General features: G+C 38.9%; 5 protein-coding genes across 5 annotated transcripts; 4 read left to right on the forward strand and 1 right to left on the reverse strand.

Moving 5' to 3' along the window:
• Positions 1–146: 146 nt before the first annotated feature.
• LOC108844662 (uncharacterized) lies at positions 147–1,920 on the forward strand. The gene is made up of 4 exons (XM_018617946.2): positions 147–398; positions 712–842; positions 1,074–1,178; positions 1,270–1,920. The coding sequence occupies exons 1-4, from the start codon at positions 324–326 to the stop codon at positions 1,727–1,729; spliced, it is 771 nt and encodes a 256-aa protein (XP_018473448.1). The 5' UTR covers positions 147–323; the 3' UTR covers positions 1,730–1,920.
• A 320-nt stretch (positions 1,921–2,240) lies between these two features.
• LOC108847137 (phenylacetaldehyde reductase) lies at positions 2,241–3,998 on the forward strand. The gene is made up of 6 exons (XM_018620325.2): positions 2,241–2,457; positions 2,662–2,831; positions 2,921–3,112; positions 3,233–3,395; positions 3,475–3,661; positions 3,723–3,998. The coding sequence occupies exons 1-6, from the start codon at positions 2,334–2,336 to the stop codon at positions 3,865–3,867; spliced, it is 981 nt and encodes a 326-aa protein (XP_018475827.1). The 5' UTR covers positions 2,241–2,333; the 3' UTR covers positions 3,868–3,998.
• Positions 3,999–4,868: 870 nt separating this feature from the next.
• LOC108846814 (uncharacterized) lies at positions 4,869–6,580 on the forward strand. Its single transcript, XM_018620017.2, has 3 exons — positions 4,869–4,998; positions 5,243–5,473; positions 6,353–6,580. Exons 1-3 carry the CDS (start codon positions 4,981–4,983, stop codon positions 6,401–6,403), a joined length of 300 nt encoding a protein of 99 aa, XP_018475519.2. The 5' UTR covers positions 4,869–4,980; the 3' UTR covers positions 6,404–6,580.
• Positions 6,581–7,845: 1,265 nt separating this feature from the next.
• Positions 7,846–9,639, reverse strand: LOC108845853 (elongation factor 1-beta 2). Its single transcript, XM_018619044.2, has 6 exons — positions 9,474–9,639; positions 9,250–9,366; positions 9,104–9,161; positions 8,446–8,563; positions 8,226–8,339; positions 7,846–8,127 (listed from the first exon to the last, which is right to left on the reverse strand). The coding sequence occupies exons 1-6, from the start codon at positions 9,557–9,559 to the stop codon at positions 7,964–7,966; spliced, it is 657 nt and encodes a 218-aa protein (XP_018474546.1). The 5' UTR covers positions 9,560–9,639; the 3' UTR covers positions 7,846–7,963.
• A 1,963-nt stretch (positions 9,640–11,602) lies between these two features.
• On the forward strand, positions 11,603–15,286 carry LOC108846429 (mechanosensitive ion channel protein 9-like). Its single transcript, XM_018619658.2, has 6 exons — positions 11,603–11,745; positions 12,438–13,866; positions 13,954–14,074; positions 14,174–14,467; positions 14,559–14,761; positions 14,845–15,286. The coding sequence occupies exons 2-6, from the start codon at positions 12,476–12,478 to the stop codon at positions 15,083–15,085; spliced, it is 2,250 nt and encodes a 749-aa protein (XP_018475160.1). The 5' UTR covers positions 11,603–11,745; positions 12,438–12,475; the 3' UTR covers positions 15,086–15,286.
• The last annotated feature ends 2,498 nt before the right edge of the window (positions 15,287–17,784 follow it).

Below are 17,784 nucleotides of genomic sequence, written 5' to 3' on the forward strand. Positions count from 1 at the left end.
TACTTTATTTTTCTGCTTTACCATCATCGTTAATTACGGGTTCGGTTCGGTTCGATCGAATTCGGTTTAAAATTTAATGGTTATTAAACCTTCTGGATGAGCGAGAGGGACTTCGCTTGCTTTGTTTTTTATTTTCTTTGGGGGGTATCGGAATCGGAATCGGAATCATTCTCGCCGCATCTCCGTTTCTCTATTCGGATCTCTGACCCACCACCCCCACTCCCCACCTTCCCTCTCAGATAAGAGGCTTCTTCTTCTTCACCAATAGATTCAGGGAAAAGGTCTTTCTTTTACTACCCAATCTCTTATTTATTTTCACCGCCATGAGTTCTGTTACCGCGATCGTGGATGAGCAGCAAGTGGTCGAAGCTATTCAGGATTTGACTCTTCAAGCTCAGGTTTTTGTTGTTACCCTAATCTTCGCGTTTCCAGATCATACTTGTATTTGCTTTGTAGCTCTTTGTTTCGGAGTTTGAGCTGATTCCATCTGTCTTCACCACTCGAAGTATCATCAACTGATGGTTCTTTGCTTTCATTGTTGAAATGTATACCTTTGGTTTTGTGCGTTGTGTGTGTGTTTAATTTCGAATTGGGCGATTAGGGTTTGCTAAAGTTTGCAGCTTTAGTTATTTAATTTTAATTAGTGGGGAGTGCAAAGATACTGAATTTGCTAGTGTTATCCATCTGAAGTCTTATCTGAACCTTGTTCAGGGCGAAGAGAAGATCCAGGAAGAGATCCACGAGCTCAATTTCGGAAACCATGGCGGCTGTTGTGCGATATGCTTGAGTGAAATTCCTCTTCAAGAGACTGCCATGGTTAAAGGCTGTGAACATACTTACTGGTATATAATTCTGCAAGTCTTATCTTGGTTTTCTTTGAGATGATTACATCTGGTTGGGTTTTCATTTATGTTTTTACTAGTTAAAGTGTGTTACTCTGTAGTATGAACATATTGATCCTTCAGGTTTCTTTGGTTGCTCTTGATCACTATTTTTATGTTTTGTGTTTAGGAACTGACTTTCCTCTTTAGTTTTCTTTAAAATGATTTAATTTCATTTCAATTTTTATTCAGTGTGACATGCATACTTCGTTGGGCGAGTTGCAAAGAGAGTCCTACATGCCCGCAATGTAAGCATCCATTTGATTTTCTCAGTGTCCACCGGACTCTTGATGGCAGGTGATTTGTTATTTACATGTCGTGAATTACCCATATAGTGTGGAATTTTCTGTCCCTTGAACTAAATTCTCTGTTTTGTAATTCTATGCAGCATTGAAGATTTTTTGTTTGAGGAGAGTGTGTGCCTTCTCCTGAGAGCCTCCTGGTTTATACCGTTGGATGTGATGGTGGAACAGGCGTCACACAGCTATGGCTACCATGATGATTTCGACACTCCCTGTGACTACGAGGATGAAGATGATGACCTTGACGAGTTTTATCTGCACGGGTCAGGTCTTCGCATAGGAAACCGGAGATGGGGTGACAATGGTTTTGTCAGATCCGGGCGTCAAGAAGCTAGGCCAGTCAAGAAACACAGCTGTTCTGGTTCTAGTTCCAGTTCCAGTTCGGGCTCATCTTCATGTGAGCCTAAGGATAAGCAGGTGAAGACTACCAACACAACGGGAAGACGTGCAAAGAGGGCGATGAAGCGGGAAGCTGCTAACAAAGCAGCTGAAGTAGCTTCAGCAGCAAAGCACGAAGCCCATTTGGTTAGGTTGGGAAGGAAGTGAGGTGTGGATGCTCCTCTCTGTAAGTAAAACCGCGCTATTAAAAAAGCTCCCACCCACTTCCATTCCTTAGTTTCATCATCTGTACAGCAACTACTTTTTAATGTTGTGGTAAAATCCCATTCACCACTGTATGAGTACCAACCAGAAGTTGTGACCTTTGTTATCTCATATAATTAATTCTTCAACAACCATCTATATCCCATTGAGTTTTGAAGCTGTTGTCTAAATCATTGATCATATGAGATGTTGTGTGTGTTTCTTGGCGTGAGTATGTAAAAGTGATGCAGGTTTCATGGTCAATGGACCTTAAAGCATCACTTTAAGCATCTGAACAATCTAGAAGCCAAAATGAAAAAAAACAAGTTGTGTTGATCCAAATTGAAATTGATACCAACTCTCTTGTTGACAAAAAAAAGATACCAACTCTCTCTCTTTCTCTCTATTGAATGGTGGGGTCCTACCACACACACAAAAGGCAAATAATATAAGTAGACTTGAAGAAAGGAGAAATAAGATCACAATATTAACAGCATTGGTCAATCAGCTTTGAGGATCAAAAAGATAGACACAGAAGGAGACAAGGCAGACACACAAATAAAGAGATATGGCAAACAGTGGTGAAGGTAAAGTGGTGTGTGTAACAGGAGCTTCTGGTTACATCGCATCTTGGCTTGTCAAACTCCTCCTTAGCCGTGGCTACACAGTTAAGGCATCCGTCCGAGACCCAAGTTCAGTACTCACTTCTCTTCTCTCTCTAACATCCGCTCTAGTGTTCAAAGATTATGTCATGCGTTTGAACTGGAACTTTAGATTTGGGTTTGTACTAGTTAACTGTTAGCTTGGATTCAAAGCTACATCTTAAGTTATGTTAAAAAAATGATCAAAGCTTTGGGCCTTTGTTGTTGATTCTTTCATGACTTCACAACCTTTAGGTGATCCCAAAAAGACACAACACTTAGTTTCGTTGGAAGGTGCAAAGGAAAGACTTCACCTATTCAAAGCAGATCTTCTGGAAGAAGGATCATTTGACTCTGCTATTGATGGATGCGAAGGAGTTTTCCACACTGCTTCCCCATTTTATAATGATGTCAAAGACCCACAGGTTTAATTTCTTAAATAATCACCCTCAAAACTGGTTTTCATTTTCTGTGGATTGTGATGATCTTGATAACTTTTTATCCTCATTTTCAGGCTGAACTTATTGATCCTGCTGTCAAGGGAACACTTAACGTTTTGAACTCGTCCACCAAAGCATCTTCTGTTAAAAGAGTTGTTGTGACTTCCTCCATGGCAACCGTTTCTTTCAATGGTAAACCACGCACACCTGATGTAACCATAGATGAAACACGGTTCTCTAATCCTGAGATATGCCAAGCCTCAAAGGTGTGTATTCAGTTTTGACAAGGCCACCTTTGTTTCTGTTGTCATCTAGTCGTCTACTATAAGCTTTTAAAATTTAATTGAAACGGTTTCGCTTAGTTATGTTTATGATACTGGATTCAGATGTGGTATGGTCTATCCAAGACCTTGGCGGAAGATGCTGCTTGGAAATTCGCTAAAGAGAAAGGCTTAGACATTGTTACTATTAACCCTGCAATGGTGATCGGTCCTCTCTTGCAGCCAACTCTCAACACTAGTGCTGCTGCTATACTAAACTTAATAAATGGTAAGAAAAAAACTTCTAGTTCTTTCATGGTTCTTGAGACAGTTTTTTTGTCAAATGTTTACTGACTTACTATAAGCAGGTGCAAAAACATTCCCCAACGCTAGTTTCGGATGGGTTAACGTAAAGGACGTAGCCAATGCGCACATCCAAGCATATGAGGACCCTTCAGCTAATGGACGTTATTGTATGGTCGAGAGTGTTGTTCACCTCTCCGAGATTGTGAACATTTTGCGTGAGCTTTACCCAAATCTCCCACTCCCTGAAAGGTAGGAAACATATCTAAATATATTATATGTTCGGTCTCTGAAGCTGTTGTTTCATAAGCAGGTGTGTAGATGAGAATCCGTATGTCCCGACGTTTGAAGTGTCCAAGGAGAAGACGAGGAGCCTTGGCATAGACTACATACCCTTGAAGGTTAGCATCAGGGAGACCGTCGAGTCCTTGAAGGGGAAAGGCTTCATACACTTCTGAGAAAGCATTTGAGCCCACGGTTTTAAACAAGATTTGATAAAGTATTTGGAACAAGTCATCTTTCTTTCAAGGTGATGTTTCAATATTGAAAACAATGTCAGAAAATTTAAGATAACATCTTCATATCGTTCATGGCTGGATATTCAAGTAACTAAAGCATCTGAAAACTGTCATCTACAAATTAAAAAGAAATAAGATGACAATTTTCAAAGAATACTGTTTTTTATTTCTCTGTTTTACTTGAAGAGGTACCTAAACAGAACCGTTACTGCTTTTACAAGTCCATGCTTTCTCAGGTCTCGCCTTCTAATTGCAATGAGCCATCTCTCATTAACTTGACGCTCTAACTGTTGAATCTTTCTCGGGAATATTGTCTCGATGATTTCCCTCAGTCACTTAGTCCCAGCTTTCATCATCGCTGCAAACTCTTTGTCCATTCTAATCACCAGGAAGCTAAAAGATCAAGAGAACAGTTGTAAACTTCTACCAACCCTCCAGACTAGTTAGAGATGCACCTATCAGAAAGTAAGACGTGAAATCGGTGCAAACCAAGCAGAGGATTGTCTCGAGTTTACTCTTGTCTCTCTTGCATAGAAAGACATCACATGAAGTCAAATTTTACTTGGTACTAACTGTTTCCTTGTCATTCCAGATTATGCAAAGTATATATTTCACAACCTTTAGACACGTCACACATGTCACTGTCAAAATAACCTACCAATGAGCAAAAACAAATGGTCCAGATAGCTAAAGTAGTTACTTGCCCAAACCGGTGCTAACGTTATTCCGTTTGTCTAACGATAAAAAGTTTCCGTTTACGTTTTTATTTCTGTATCTTCTGCATGGTTTAACTGCCTCTTCGAGAACTATACAAAGTTGATATTGAGTTATTAAAAATATTAAAAAAGAGCCCGCATGTAACGGAACACCATTGCCAGAGATTCCCCAAGTTTAGAAATAACCTAAATCTGCTCCTATAGGTTTGTGAACTCCCAAACAATTTGAACTATAAATCAAAAAGTGGAGTTTTTCAAGAGAAATGTCCCTCGCCATGATGAACGCATTCATCAATGTTTAAGAACCTCTTTCTTCTAAACCAAGCAATATCTATTTATGGAAAAGAGGAGAGAGGCATGACTCTCTAATTATTAAAAATTTCGTGTTCTTTAATTTGTTTCTGAGTTCTTGAGAATCTGAGATGTTGAGGTTCCATCGGTTAATGCGCGTTGTAGAAAGGGGAAAGTTAACCGATGAGATCTCAACATCTCGTTTGTTTGTTTTGTGTTTCTTTTAATGTTTGGTTGCTAAACGCAAACTACGTTATATATATGATTATCTAACGAGGTTTTAATAAATTGGCTACATATATATGCAGAATGCTGGATGGACTCCAGTGCCACAGTTCGGAGGGTGGGACCAAAAAGGAATAGACGCAACAGACTACTCGGTTGTGTTTAAAAAGGCTCGCGCAAACAGGAAGCTGAACAAAGCTGATGTCACACACTCTTTGGGAAGTGAACAAGAACTCATGGCAAGTGCTCGTCGTCACCACCACCAGCAACATCTTCACCATCGCCGTGAAACCCAAGATGATGACCCAGTCATGGTAATACATCTCTAGCTCTGTCTCTCTCTATATGAATTCTTTGTTAGTTATATCCTCCTTGTTAGATGATCCTTTTCCCCTTAGTCAACGCGCATGGATCATCACTAACAAGGTGGTATAACAATTAGTTCTCGTTGCGTCTTGGTTTGGTTTTGTGTTTCTGCATGCTTTCATACAAGAATTTTACCACTCCACTTCTTTCTCAACTCATAGGCATAACTGAACGGTGATGTTCAAGTTATGAATTTGACATGAATCTCCTTGAGAAAATAATACTGCTTTTAGAACCTATAGAAATTTAGCAGTAGAGTAAGTTTTAATTATTGTTACAATTAAATTTAGCATCGAATAATTGTTACAATTAAGTTCATGGGCAAGCTCACCTAGAAGGAAAATTTGTGACCAGAGTTTCAAGCATAGTGGGTTTTTGAATTTTGATAGTGATGTGGCATAACGGATATAGAAACTTTCTATTTGGAGATGTGACCGGCCTTTCCTTAAAGTACATGAAGTATTGCTTTAGGTCTCGTTTATCAATACAAATAACTGGGACCACGTTTGAAATTCAATGTTAGTTTGTTGGATTGCAGTTTTTTTTTCCATGGGAGCTTCACACAAGTTAATTTTGCTTAAATTCTCCAACCTTAGAGGGGGAAGATATTTCTTTTAAAGATGAAACCGCAATTTCTATAGTTTGGTTCTTCGTTTGCGTAGCAATAGAAATAACTTTGCTAGATTAGTTGCATAATAGATGGAACAAATATTTATATAAGAAATGTACTATATTAATAGCATGTTTTCTCCCTCATAATATTACAAAAAAACCTATGTATAAAAGTATTACTCTCGCTTACATTGCTAATTTTAATTAATGTGCAGAAGAAGAAGAGGATCTTGACCTACATCAATTGCTGTATCAGGCCAAACTAGAGCCTTTGTTCCACAAAATTGCAATCTCAGTGATGTTAAAATACGTCTCAAAGACATCAGTGTTCTGTAATCTATATGTGTCATTGGTTAAGACACTCCTTGTTTATGTATACATTTTGAGTTCTGCATTCACTTCTGATATGAGAGTAAGATAACATGAATCATATATTTGTCAAATCCCAAGATATCATAGCTAGGCATTGACATTTGGGTTATCCGTTTAGTTCAGTTTATTTTGGTTTTCGGTTCAAGAGAAAAATGATCTATTTGGATATTTAGAAAATATGGTTCAATTTTGGTTCAATTATTTTGTTTTTGGATTTGGTTCGGATAACAAAGTTGGAAATCGGCTAATGTCACAGATAATTTGGGTCTAATTTGGTTCCGTTTTGGTTCAAACTTTTTGGTTAAATCGGACTAAGATGTCAGAAAATTTAAGTTTTTCGAGTTTTCAGAATAAAGCTCGAATAATTCTAAATATTTCAGATCAAAAGTATTGAAATTCGGATAATTCAGTATATAAATAGTATTTTTAAAAATATTTGATTATTTTAAAATATAATTAATATTTATAAATATATAAACTATATTATAACAACTATTCTCTAAATTCCTGTCGAATTCTTTATATTGATTTCTATAAATTTTTATTGATCATTATGGATTTGAATAATATTTTTTCAAAATAATTCTCCTTATAAGGCAATGTACAATAATCTTTGTAGAACTTTTCCACAAACAAAATCTAGATGCAAAGCATATATATAAACATCACGTAATTGACACAATGATACCCACATCTTCTTCTCGTCCAAACCAATCTCAGCTAGAAATGATAATTGCTTCAGCTACAAGTGATCCTTGTTTTAGTTTTATAGTTATCTGTTTTTAATGATATTTGAGACTTTGTTGAATTGGCTTGATTGATAATAAAATGGATTTTGATAAATAAGTTCTCGCTGATATGGTTTTCTCGTTTCAGCATAATATATGTTTGTTTGATTTAACAGCTTTTTGTTATGTGATGTCATGATTTATGGTTTGATGTGGTGATGGTGAGACAAGTTATTTTATTGATATTAGGCCTGTTCGTTTTAAAACCGCAGCACTAGCGTCAGCGGCGATAAATAAAGCTAAGAACGGAAGTAATTTTGCTTTCCGTAAAATTATGTCAGCCACAGCGTCAGTCGCAAGGGTGATCGCATTTGCCGATCATTAATTGCTGTAGCGACTGACAAAGGAAATCTCTTTTGCCGCAACTATGATGAATTTATCATGATCGTAGCTATTATTTTGAACGCTGCCATTGTCGCTAGCATTTAATAAACGAACAGGCCTATTATGGTTTTGTGTGTTCACGTAGACATACTTATTTGGGATAGTTCTTTGAATGACAAAGATTTTGAATATAATTTAAAAGTTTTTAAACCAATAACAATGGATTTTGATAAGATTTTAACAAAATATAAAACAATAACAATGGATTTTCAAAATTTCATAATTCTATTAGAATTCTTAAACCAATAATCCCCAAAACATCTTTCGGGAAGGGAGAGAGGTTTAAATCTTGTTGAAGGCGACAATGTCAACACTCTGGATGTACTCGTTGTTAGGTTCAGAGGTGAGATAGTCCTCAATGAGGTTGTCTGGGGAGACGAGGTCATCAACAATTGTGAGCATGATCGTGAGCTTCTTGATACCGTATCCAACTGGTACCAGTTTTGCTGCAACAATTAAACACTCAATTAGAAAGCTGCCCCTACACAAAGCTTACACTCTTTTTGATTGCAAGTTTATAGACAGATGGAAAGTATTGACGTACAAGCTCCCCATAAGAGACCAGGCATCTCAACACTGCGAACAGCTGCTTCCAGTTTCTTCATGTCAGTCTCATCATCCCATGGCTTTACTTCCATGAGCACAGATGACTTTCCACCTGACCAAAAGTTCGAAATTAAAAAGAGAATGAGAGAACTCATCGTTTTATTACTCACCATAAAACGATGCTTGCAGTAATAAAACAAATAGAGAGAGAGGCTTACTCTCTTTAGGCTTCTTGGTTTCCTTCTTGGCAGCCTCCCTCTCCTCTGCAGCTTTCTTCTCCTCCTCAGTCTCGTCACCAAACAGATCCATGTCATCATCGTCATCAGCTGCAGGTGCCTGTTCACAATCAACGCGAAAACAGCTAAACACACGCACCAAAGTTTCCTCCACTAAACACAACTCGTGGACAGAGCATTCATTCTTCAATACTAAAACAATTACCCTTCTCTAGGTCTATGATTTCTATTAAGCAGAAACTTAGAGCATCTCACTGTTTAATAATAGAGAACGCAAACTAAGTTTTGAACAAGAATCAAGCATTCAGGTAAAGACGCCTCAGCTAGCCTAAAACACAATAACTACGTATCAATCTACTAAACAAAACTCGTGGATTACTAATACAGAGCATTCTTCCCTACTATAGTGACTACCTTTTCAAGTTCTATCTATAACGCAGAAACTTAAAACATGTCACTGTTCAATGACAGAGCACAAAAAGAATCAAAGCTTTCAGATCAATCAATGTAAAACTAGCTAAAAACAGACATAACTGTTCTACGATTTCTACTAAGCAAAAACATAAGAACATGTCAATGTTTAATGTTTAGTAAAACAGAGCACAGAAAGAAACAAGCTTTCAGGTAAAAAGGCAGGCACCTCAGCTTGAGCAGCAGCAGAGCCACCGATGGACACTCCAACGGCTTTTCCCGGGAAACTGCAACAAACAAACTCGAAACTTGTAAGTTGCTGAAACTCAAATAGAAACTAATCCAAATCTTAACAAACTGAAGAAAGGACGAAACCTTTTAGCGAGGTGGGAAGCGACGCAATCGTACCACTTGCTAGCATTGGGGAAAGCATCGCTTGGTTTCTTCGAAACGGCGGCGTACACCTTCACATCATCCACAGACAATTGATCTCTGCTTGCGGAATCAAAAATAGAAACTCTCTTAAGACATCGAACGACGACGATCGAGACAATAGAACAGGCTTATTAAGCAAAAAGAAGGAAAGTGAGAAATTTTACCCGGAGATGTAGGTTTTTCCGGCGAGGTGCTCCTCCACGGATTTGACACCCTGTTCTGTGTGTAGATCTGAGAAGGTAACGGCCATTGTTGCTGACTGCTGCTTTAGAATGTTGAGAGGGAGGGAGGGAGGGACTGAACGAGCAGCTATGAAACCTATAGACTGAGCCACTGAGAAAACCCTATAACTTGATCAGGAAATAAACTTGTATGGGCTAATTTGGACTACTTTCTGGGCTTTATAATGGGCCCTTGGATCGTTGTATTTCTAAATTTGAGATAGAAAATCCGGGAAGAATAAATTTGAAAGGTTAGTTTTTTGATTTTTTTCCCATAACCCCACAAAACGTTTATAATTCATCAGATGACTATAGGCAACTAAATGGCTAGAATAAACTGTATCTAATGTGATGCCAAAAAAAATTAAAAAAAAATTGTATATAATGTGTATCATTGTCACTATGTCCCTCTCTTTTTAATTCCTCTGTTTCTCAAGTTTAGTTGTTTTCTTTAGCAAACATCCCTTGTATGGTCGCTGCTGTGTTTCTGCGCAGGGAGTAACTTTCACACCTTTTAGGCTTCGGCCTTTTAGCCAATTCTATAGTTACTTCTAGATCCGAGCATACATAGGTTTGGAGTAATTTAAGGATTTAAACTGCTTTTTAATTTAGATTTATGAACATAAAAGTAGGGTGGTCACACTCAATTGTCTATGCCCGCGAATAGTGGTGAGATGTTTGAAGACTTCAAACTCATCTTAATCGACAATCAGGTATCTACACATGATATACAGACGAGTCTTAATCTTAATCATGTTATTTTTTGAAATATCGCTTTTTCCTTCAAACTATATTTATATATATCATACTTTTTCTATCATACTATCCTTATTAATTTTGGAGTGACCAAAAATAGTCATTGTTAATCTCCTTAGTAATAGCATTGGGCACATAGAAACGAAAACAAAACATATTTTGATCTAGAGAAAAAAATATAAATTCATAAAACCATTACTCAACATGATTTCAGACATAATAAATTAAAAATAGGTTTTCAATGCATGTTACTTTAAAACTCATAAGCAACTTTAAACCCTGCCGTACGTGTTAAAATCATGATTTGGAGACGATTTTTATTTTTCCTTATTTTTGCTAGAAGATAAAGAGAGTTTTTATTCAATTTTTTTTTAGAAAGCTGACTTCGATTCTTCATTGAGATTCCCAATTCGGCGTTGTCGATGTATCGTATATGTGAAAATGTTTTAAAATAAATAAACTAGGGTTTTAATCGGAAGCATCGTAATCTGAATATATTCTTGCTGTCTCCCGTGTGTTTGACCATAATGTACGTTAAACTGAACGTTTGTGGCTAAATTCTACATGAATGAATGAAACGGAAATACACTAGAAAGTAACTAACACAATGAATTCATGTGCAGGCCACGTAATGGCTATATCAATTGCCAGCTCCATAGCCATAGGCATTGACCAAGTGGTGGAGCCAGCTTGTTGTCATGTGGGTCATTTGACCCATGTGGATGAATTAAAAAAAATTACATGTATATTTCTTTGATAATGAATTGACTCTCCTAGAAATTCTAGCTCAGCTACTGCATTGACCCCTTGTTGCAAATTTTCAGTAGGCAACTCTATAAGAACTTGTCCATCGATCCATCTATTTGTTACAAAAAAATCGTGGCTAAGTTCATGACCATATCAAAAAAGGTTCTTGTAGAGCCTCGCTTGAACAACCTTCTCTTTTTATTTACGCACCAAATAGTGTGGCTACTTTCATGTTGTTGTTTCTTACGTAGAGCACATGAGTTGATTAAGTACAGTTCATCTCTAGTATTCCTTTCATTAAGTTTGTACTATGTTTACGGAAAATCATTTTAAAAGAAAGATATGATCTTTGATCCTCTGCACAACTTAATTCAAAGAAAATAAACTCAAATATATAATATACCCTAGTAGCTGGATCACGCAAGAAAAACATGTCAATAAATTAAAATAAGACTATTTTTTGGATCTAAAAACAAGACTATATATTTAATTATTATACGTTTCGAGTTATCAACTTGTCATGGGTAGTATAAACTTTTATAAGAATGGCCTCTGAAAACCCACCCACGTGATGCTCTGTATTTAATTCTTGCATTTTTGTATTTATATGTACTTCTTTTGATTCATACAATGCAGTTAAACTGAAGTTCGAACTTTGCATAACAGGACTAAAGTTTCAAGATCACTCCTTGCTTCGGCTCTCTCTTTCCTCGTACGATTTTCTGCTCTTGTACTTTTTTTCTTGTTTGTTTCTTTAAATTTTCTTACATGATTTTGTCAAAAGAAAAAAAAAAGTTTCTTACATGCTTCTCTGTTTTGACAATGTAGCTTCTTAATTTCTAGTCATTTCTATGGGCACTTCTTTTTAACCGTTCTTGTTTGTCTTCTAGTAGTCAGCGATTAAAACCTCTTGTAGCATCTGCATTATTTTGCTCTTTTGGCTCAATAGACAATAGCTTAGTTGGTAGCTGTGAAAATTTTATACCTGATATTTTATATTAGTAAGCTCATATCTAAATTAGGCAGTGTAGGTTCACTTTTCTTTTTCAGTGAAAGCATGCATATTTCTTTTGTAAAGTTGTAATATTCTTAATTACATCTTTCTTTGGATAATTGGCGTGTCTTTTAAAGAGTCCATGTGTAGTACTTTGAGTAGTTAAATACTCACTTGGAACGAGTGGTCATTCTTGGAGATCTCTGTTTTAGACTTCTAACCTTGTAGCCTGTAGGGTTTAGCTTAGGGTTTAAGGTTAGCTTTCTGTTTTTTTTTAGAGAAAGTTAGACACGTTTCTAAGTTTGATCATTAAAAAGGGTGAGAACTTTGTCCAAAGTGCTGCTACTGTATCTAACTCTGTATGATTTATCTAACCATTGGTACATTTATATTCATTCTCTTGTTCTTAGGATTTGGTCTAGCTTCAGGGCTCTTCACAGAGCCATTGATGTCAAACCGCATAGCAAACGCATCGGTTGAAGGTGACATACGGATGTCAGAGAGGAGAACTAGCAACGAAGGAGAAGTTGTCATCAACGTCTCAGAAGCGTCGAGAGACCCATCAGCATCTCCTTCCAATGTAGCTGAGTCAGATGCGGGGACTGCAAAACCAGAACCGCTAAGCATCCCACCTCCTGAAATCTATAAGTTCTCTGGCAGCGTTCACAAGCCGCCTAAAGTTCCGGGTCCAAACAATGAAGGTCTAACTCGGAGAAAATCTCTAGCGAGGTCGGTTTACTCCAAGCCCAACTCAAGGTTTGGGCAACAACAGTCCTATCGGTTCGATAAGATAGCGGAGGAACACGGTGGAAGTCTTAGGGAACATTTTGGAGCTGCCTCGTTTTCGAGGAACTCTTTTGATAGGGCTTCCCCTAATAACAAATCCAATAGGAGTGTTTGCTCAAATGCCATGAGTAAAGTTGCTGAGGAGGAAGCTGACGAAAACGAAGAGATCTACAAGAAGGTTAAGCTACACCGAGTGAAGCGTGGTGGAGTGAAACCTCTGGCTCTGCTTGACTTGCTACTGTTTGTGGCCATTCTTTGCACTTTGGTCGTGAGTTTAACAGTTGATACGGTGAAGGATCATTCCATTTGGGGATTGGAAGTTTGGAAATGGTGCGTTCTTGTGATGGTGACGTTTAGCGGAATGTTGGTGACGAACTGGTTCATGCACTTTGCGGTGTTCATCATAGAAAAGAACTATCTCCTACGTAAAAAAGTTTTATACTTTGTGCATGGTTTGAAGAAGAATGTTCAAGTCTTCATTTGGTTCAGCTTGATTCTGGTTGCTTGGGTCTTTCTCTTCGACCATGACGAGAGACGCTCTCGTAAGACCACCAAGTTTCTCGACTTTATAACATGGACTATTGTCTCCCTTCTGGTCGGCTCAATCATTTTCTTGGTGAAGACATTTGCCTTGAAAGTCCTTGCTTCAAAGTTCAACGTCAGAAACTTCTTCGAGAGGATTCAAGAGTCTGTCTTCCACCAGTACGTCCTCCAGACACTCTCGGGACCTCCACTTATAGAAGAGGCCGAGAATGTTGGGCGCGTGCCAAGCACGGGCCATCTTAGTTTCACTAGCACCAAGAATGGAACGGTGAAAGGGAAAAAAGTGCTTGATATGGGAAAGGTTCACAAGATGAAACAAGAGAAGGTCTCTGCTTGGACAATGCGAGTTTTGATTGAAGCAGTTGGAGCTTCAGGTCTCTCAACCATATCCAACACTTTGGATGAGGTTAGCAATGAGAAAGAGAAAGCTGATAAAGAGATAACTAGTGAGATGGAGGCTGTGGCTGCTGCTTATGATATCTTCAACAATGTTGCTCAGCCAGACAACAAGTGAGTTTTCACTACACAACCACTCTCCTTTAATTTTTCTAGTTTTCATATTAATCATACAAACTTAATTTTGCTTCTCTTGATCAGTTATATAGAGGAAGATGACTTGCTAAGGTTCATGATTAAGGAAGAGGTAGACCTTGTACTACCTTTAATAGACGGTGGCGAGACTGGAAAAATCACACGCAATGCTTTTACAGATTGGGTGGTAATATTCCTCACTATATATAAAATACATTAGTTTTTTCTTTGTACATGCATGCAAATTTTAAGTTGGTGTGTAAGCATGTGTTGTCATATTTTACAGATTAATGTTTACACAAGTCGGAAATCATTAGGACATTCACTGAACGATACAAAGACAGCGGTTAAACAGGTGGACAAACTTATAACTGGAGTCCTGTCAGTTATCACCTTCATCATTTGGTTGGTGCTACTGGATATAGCAACAACCAAGATTTTGGTGGTTATGTCTTCACAATTCGTGGGTCTTGCTTTTATGATCGGAAGTACTTGCAAGAATATCTTTGAATCCTTTGTGTTTGTCTTTGTGATGCATCCTTATGACGTAGGTGACCGTTGTGTTGTCGACGGTGTACTGGTAAGAAGTTTTTTTTTTGTTTTTGTTTTGCTAACTATTATTAGTAAAACATCTAATTTGTTTGGTCTTCTTCTTTTTTTTTTCTTTGAAGTTGCTGGTTGAAGAAATAGATCTTTTAACTACCGTGTTCCTCAAGCTTGACAACGAGAAAGTGTTTTACCCAAATGCGATTTTAGTCTCGAAACCAATAAGCAATTTTTACAGAAGTCCAGATATGGGAGATTCAATAGAATTCTCCATTGCCTTTGCAACGCCGGCCGCGAAGATCGCCACTCTCAAGGAGAAAATAGCAGAGTAAGTATTGTGAAATCACTCATTAACTCAGCTCCACTCATCCACTATGTACTGACAAAGAACTTGGTGTGTGTTTTGGTCAGATTTTTGGTGCAGAACCCACAAAACTGGTATCCAGAACCAATGTTGATGGTGAAGGCGATTGAGAATGTGAACAAGCTGAATTTGAATCTGCTCGTACAACATACCATGAACTTCCAAAACTTCGGAGAGAAGAACCTCAGAAGAACCGGGCTGATCATTGCTCTTAAGCGAATACTTGAGGAGCTTGAGATTGATTACACTCTTCTTTCTCAAGAAGTTCACCTCACTGGTCACAAATGAGTGCTAGACCACTCTCCTTTCTTTCCTTTGTTTTTGCATTTATTCAAGTAGTACTAGTTAAGTAGTTAGCTTCATTTGCTTCCGTTTAATTATGAACTCAAAAAACTTAATGAGGTTTCCGTTTCTCTTTGAGTACCAGCGTTAGATTTTTGTATGGTTTCCTTTTTTAAACTTTGTGGTACTACAGCTGGGCGATCTGACACAATCACGTTACTAACAGAAACCATTATTTACTATATAGTATATATACGTCGTGGTTAGCTTAGCTCGTTTATTAGGATCCTTACGTTGTTACGTACATCATACGAGAGTTAAAACCGGTTTTAAATACAATTAGTTGACCTAAATCGATTACTAGATCTGGTAGAAGGACTTGATGATGATACATGGGTCTTTCTCCGTAAGTAGGTGTTGATGTAAAGATGTCCGCCCTGAAGTAGTCGCTGACGTAGTTGCTGAAGCAGACGTCGTAGTGAGTGGTGAAGACCATGTGGAGTCGAGATGCTGAGCTGGAGTCGTGCAGACTTGGAGAGCAAGAGAGTATCTTGGAGAAAAGGCAAAAAGGAATAAACTTGAGGAGCAAGTTTATGACTTAAAGGAAGAGGAATAAGTGCATTCCAAGAAAAGGAAAGTTGCACTTATTGATATGGAAGATGTCCATATTGTGGTTCCTTGGAGACTAGGGTTTCGGGAACGTGGAGTTAGTATAAGATAGCTATGTGGTCGTCTGTAGAGAGACAGAGACACAGAGGCTGATCTTATAGAGAGAGAGAAGCGCTTGGAAGTGTTCTGGGTCGTGCTGAAGCAGGGGCTGAAGTACTTGACGGTGGAGAGACATAAGCGGGTAGCTTAGGAATTGTTCAGTAGCAGCTGTTAGGGTGTTAACAGGCTAGCGAGGCTGATTAAGCAGAACTTGTAATAGGGTTTACAAGGCGATTTCTAATAAAGCTATTGAGTGTGCTTGTGTAATTGTCTCTCTTGATTTACCTTCTGCATTACTTAATTGTGGTGTCATCTTTGCACTTACAAGTGGTATCAGAGCGGGGCTCGATAGAGTTAACGACTTAGTTTCGAGTAGATCAAGGTGAAGATGGACACGGTTATTTCTGTGCAGAAGGCAATCGTGTTGAAGGCGGACCAGTATGGTCATTGGAAGGCTAGCATGAAGCAGTTGATTCGAGGAATCAATGAAGATGCATGGACAGCTGTGGAGACTGGTTGGGAGGAGCCTACCATAGTCACAACAGATGGGAAGAAGCCTAAGCCAAAGGTGGATTGGTCAGAGGCAGAGCGCAATGCATCAAAGTTTAATGCAAAGGCGCTTTCGACGATTTTCGGAGCTGTTGAAGTAGAGCAGTTCCAGCTGATTCAGGGGAGTACTTCAGCTAAAGAGGCGTGGGAGATCCTGCTGAATTCGTTTGAAGGAGATGATAGTGTCAAGAGGACACGTCTGGATCATCTTGGGTCGCAGTTTGAGAATCTGAAGTGGTCAGATGCGGATACGGTGGCGAGCTTCAGTGCCAAACTCAGTGCTATGGCGCATGAAGCATGTGTACTTGGAAAGAAGTACAAGGAGAAGAAGCTGGTGAAGAAGTTGTTACGCTGTCTTCCAGCAAGGTTTGGAGCTCAGAAGGCGGTCCTGAATATGACTGCAAACACGGATGAGCTCAAGTTTGACAAGGTTGTGGGTATGCTGAAGGCGGAAGAGATGGAGACAGGCAGTGGCTCGGTGTCTACATCAGGAGGTACGCCAGGGAGTATAGCCCTTGTAGTTGACAAGGATGCAGAGAAAATTCAGAAGCTTGAAGATGCCGTGGGCATGTTGGCTAGGAATTTTGGCAAGAGGATGAATTTCTCAGGTGGGAGAAATCATGTTGGTCGCCAGGAAGGTGATCGTGACAGTAGCAGAAGAAGAGAAGGTCTCAAGTGCTACGAGTGTGAAGGAGTTGGTCATATAAGGGCTAACTGTCCGTTGGTACAACGAAGAGAGCTCAAGTGCTCTGAGTGTAGAGGTGTTGGACACACACGGCGTGAATGTCCAAACTCAAGGAAGGGTAAAGGTAGTCCATTGCAGTCGTCTGATGAGTCAGAGTCTGAAGAAGATGGAAAGGTGAACCTTGTTGCATTTGGTGCACGCAAGGAAGGATCTAGTGAATCCTCTGGTTCAGATCTCAGCACAGATGATGAGGAGTATCACGTGTTGCTTAACAAGTGGTTGAGGGTCAATGATCAGAATCTGAGATTAGAGGATATGGTTCTGAAGCAGAACGAGCTGCTTGAAGAACTTCGTGAAGAACTTGCGGCTGTGAATGAGAAATATGAGTCTCTTGAGCAGAAGGTTAGCAAGGTGAAGAAAGTTGCTACTGGAGAAGTACAACAGAAGGGGCTGTCACATTTCGTGCATGGGAGCACATCAAAAAGTGGAGCCAAAGAAGCTTGTCAGGAAGTACGTCGGGACGTGCGACAAGGAGTACGGCAGGAAGTTCTACAGCGCAAGGCTGTGAGTAACAAGCCGAAAGTGGTACATCAGTGCAACAACATGAAGGTCAGACAGGGGGTTCTGAAGCATGGGTGTGCAGCTGGTACGAGGAAGGAGACTGATCGGTGCATCAGTAACTGTGTCAGGCCAAAGAAGAAGCAACATCGGATGTGCTGCTGGTTCTGTGGGAAGGTTGGACACAAGAAGGTGGAGTGTTTTG

This window comes from Raphanus sativus, chromosome 3 (genome assembly GCF_000801105.2).
Source record: "Raphanus sativus cultivar WK10039 chromosome 3, ASM80110v3, whole genome shotgun sequence".
NCBI lineage: Eukaryota > Viridiplantae > Streptophyta > Magnoliopsida > Brassicales > Brassicaceae > Raphanus > Raphanus sativus.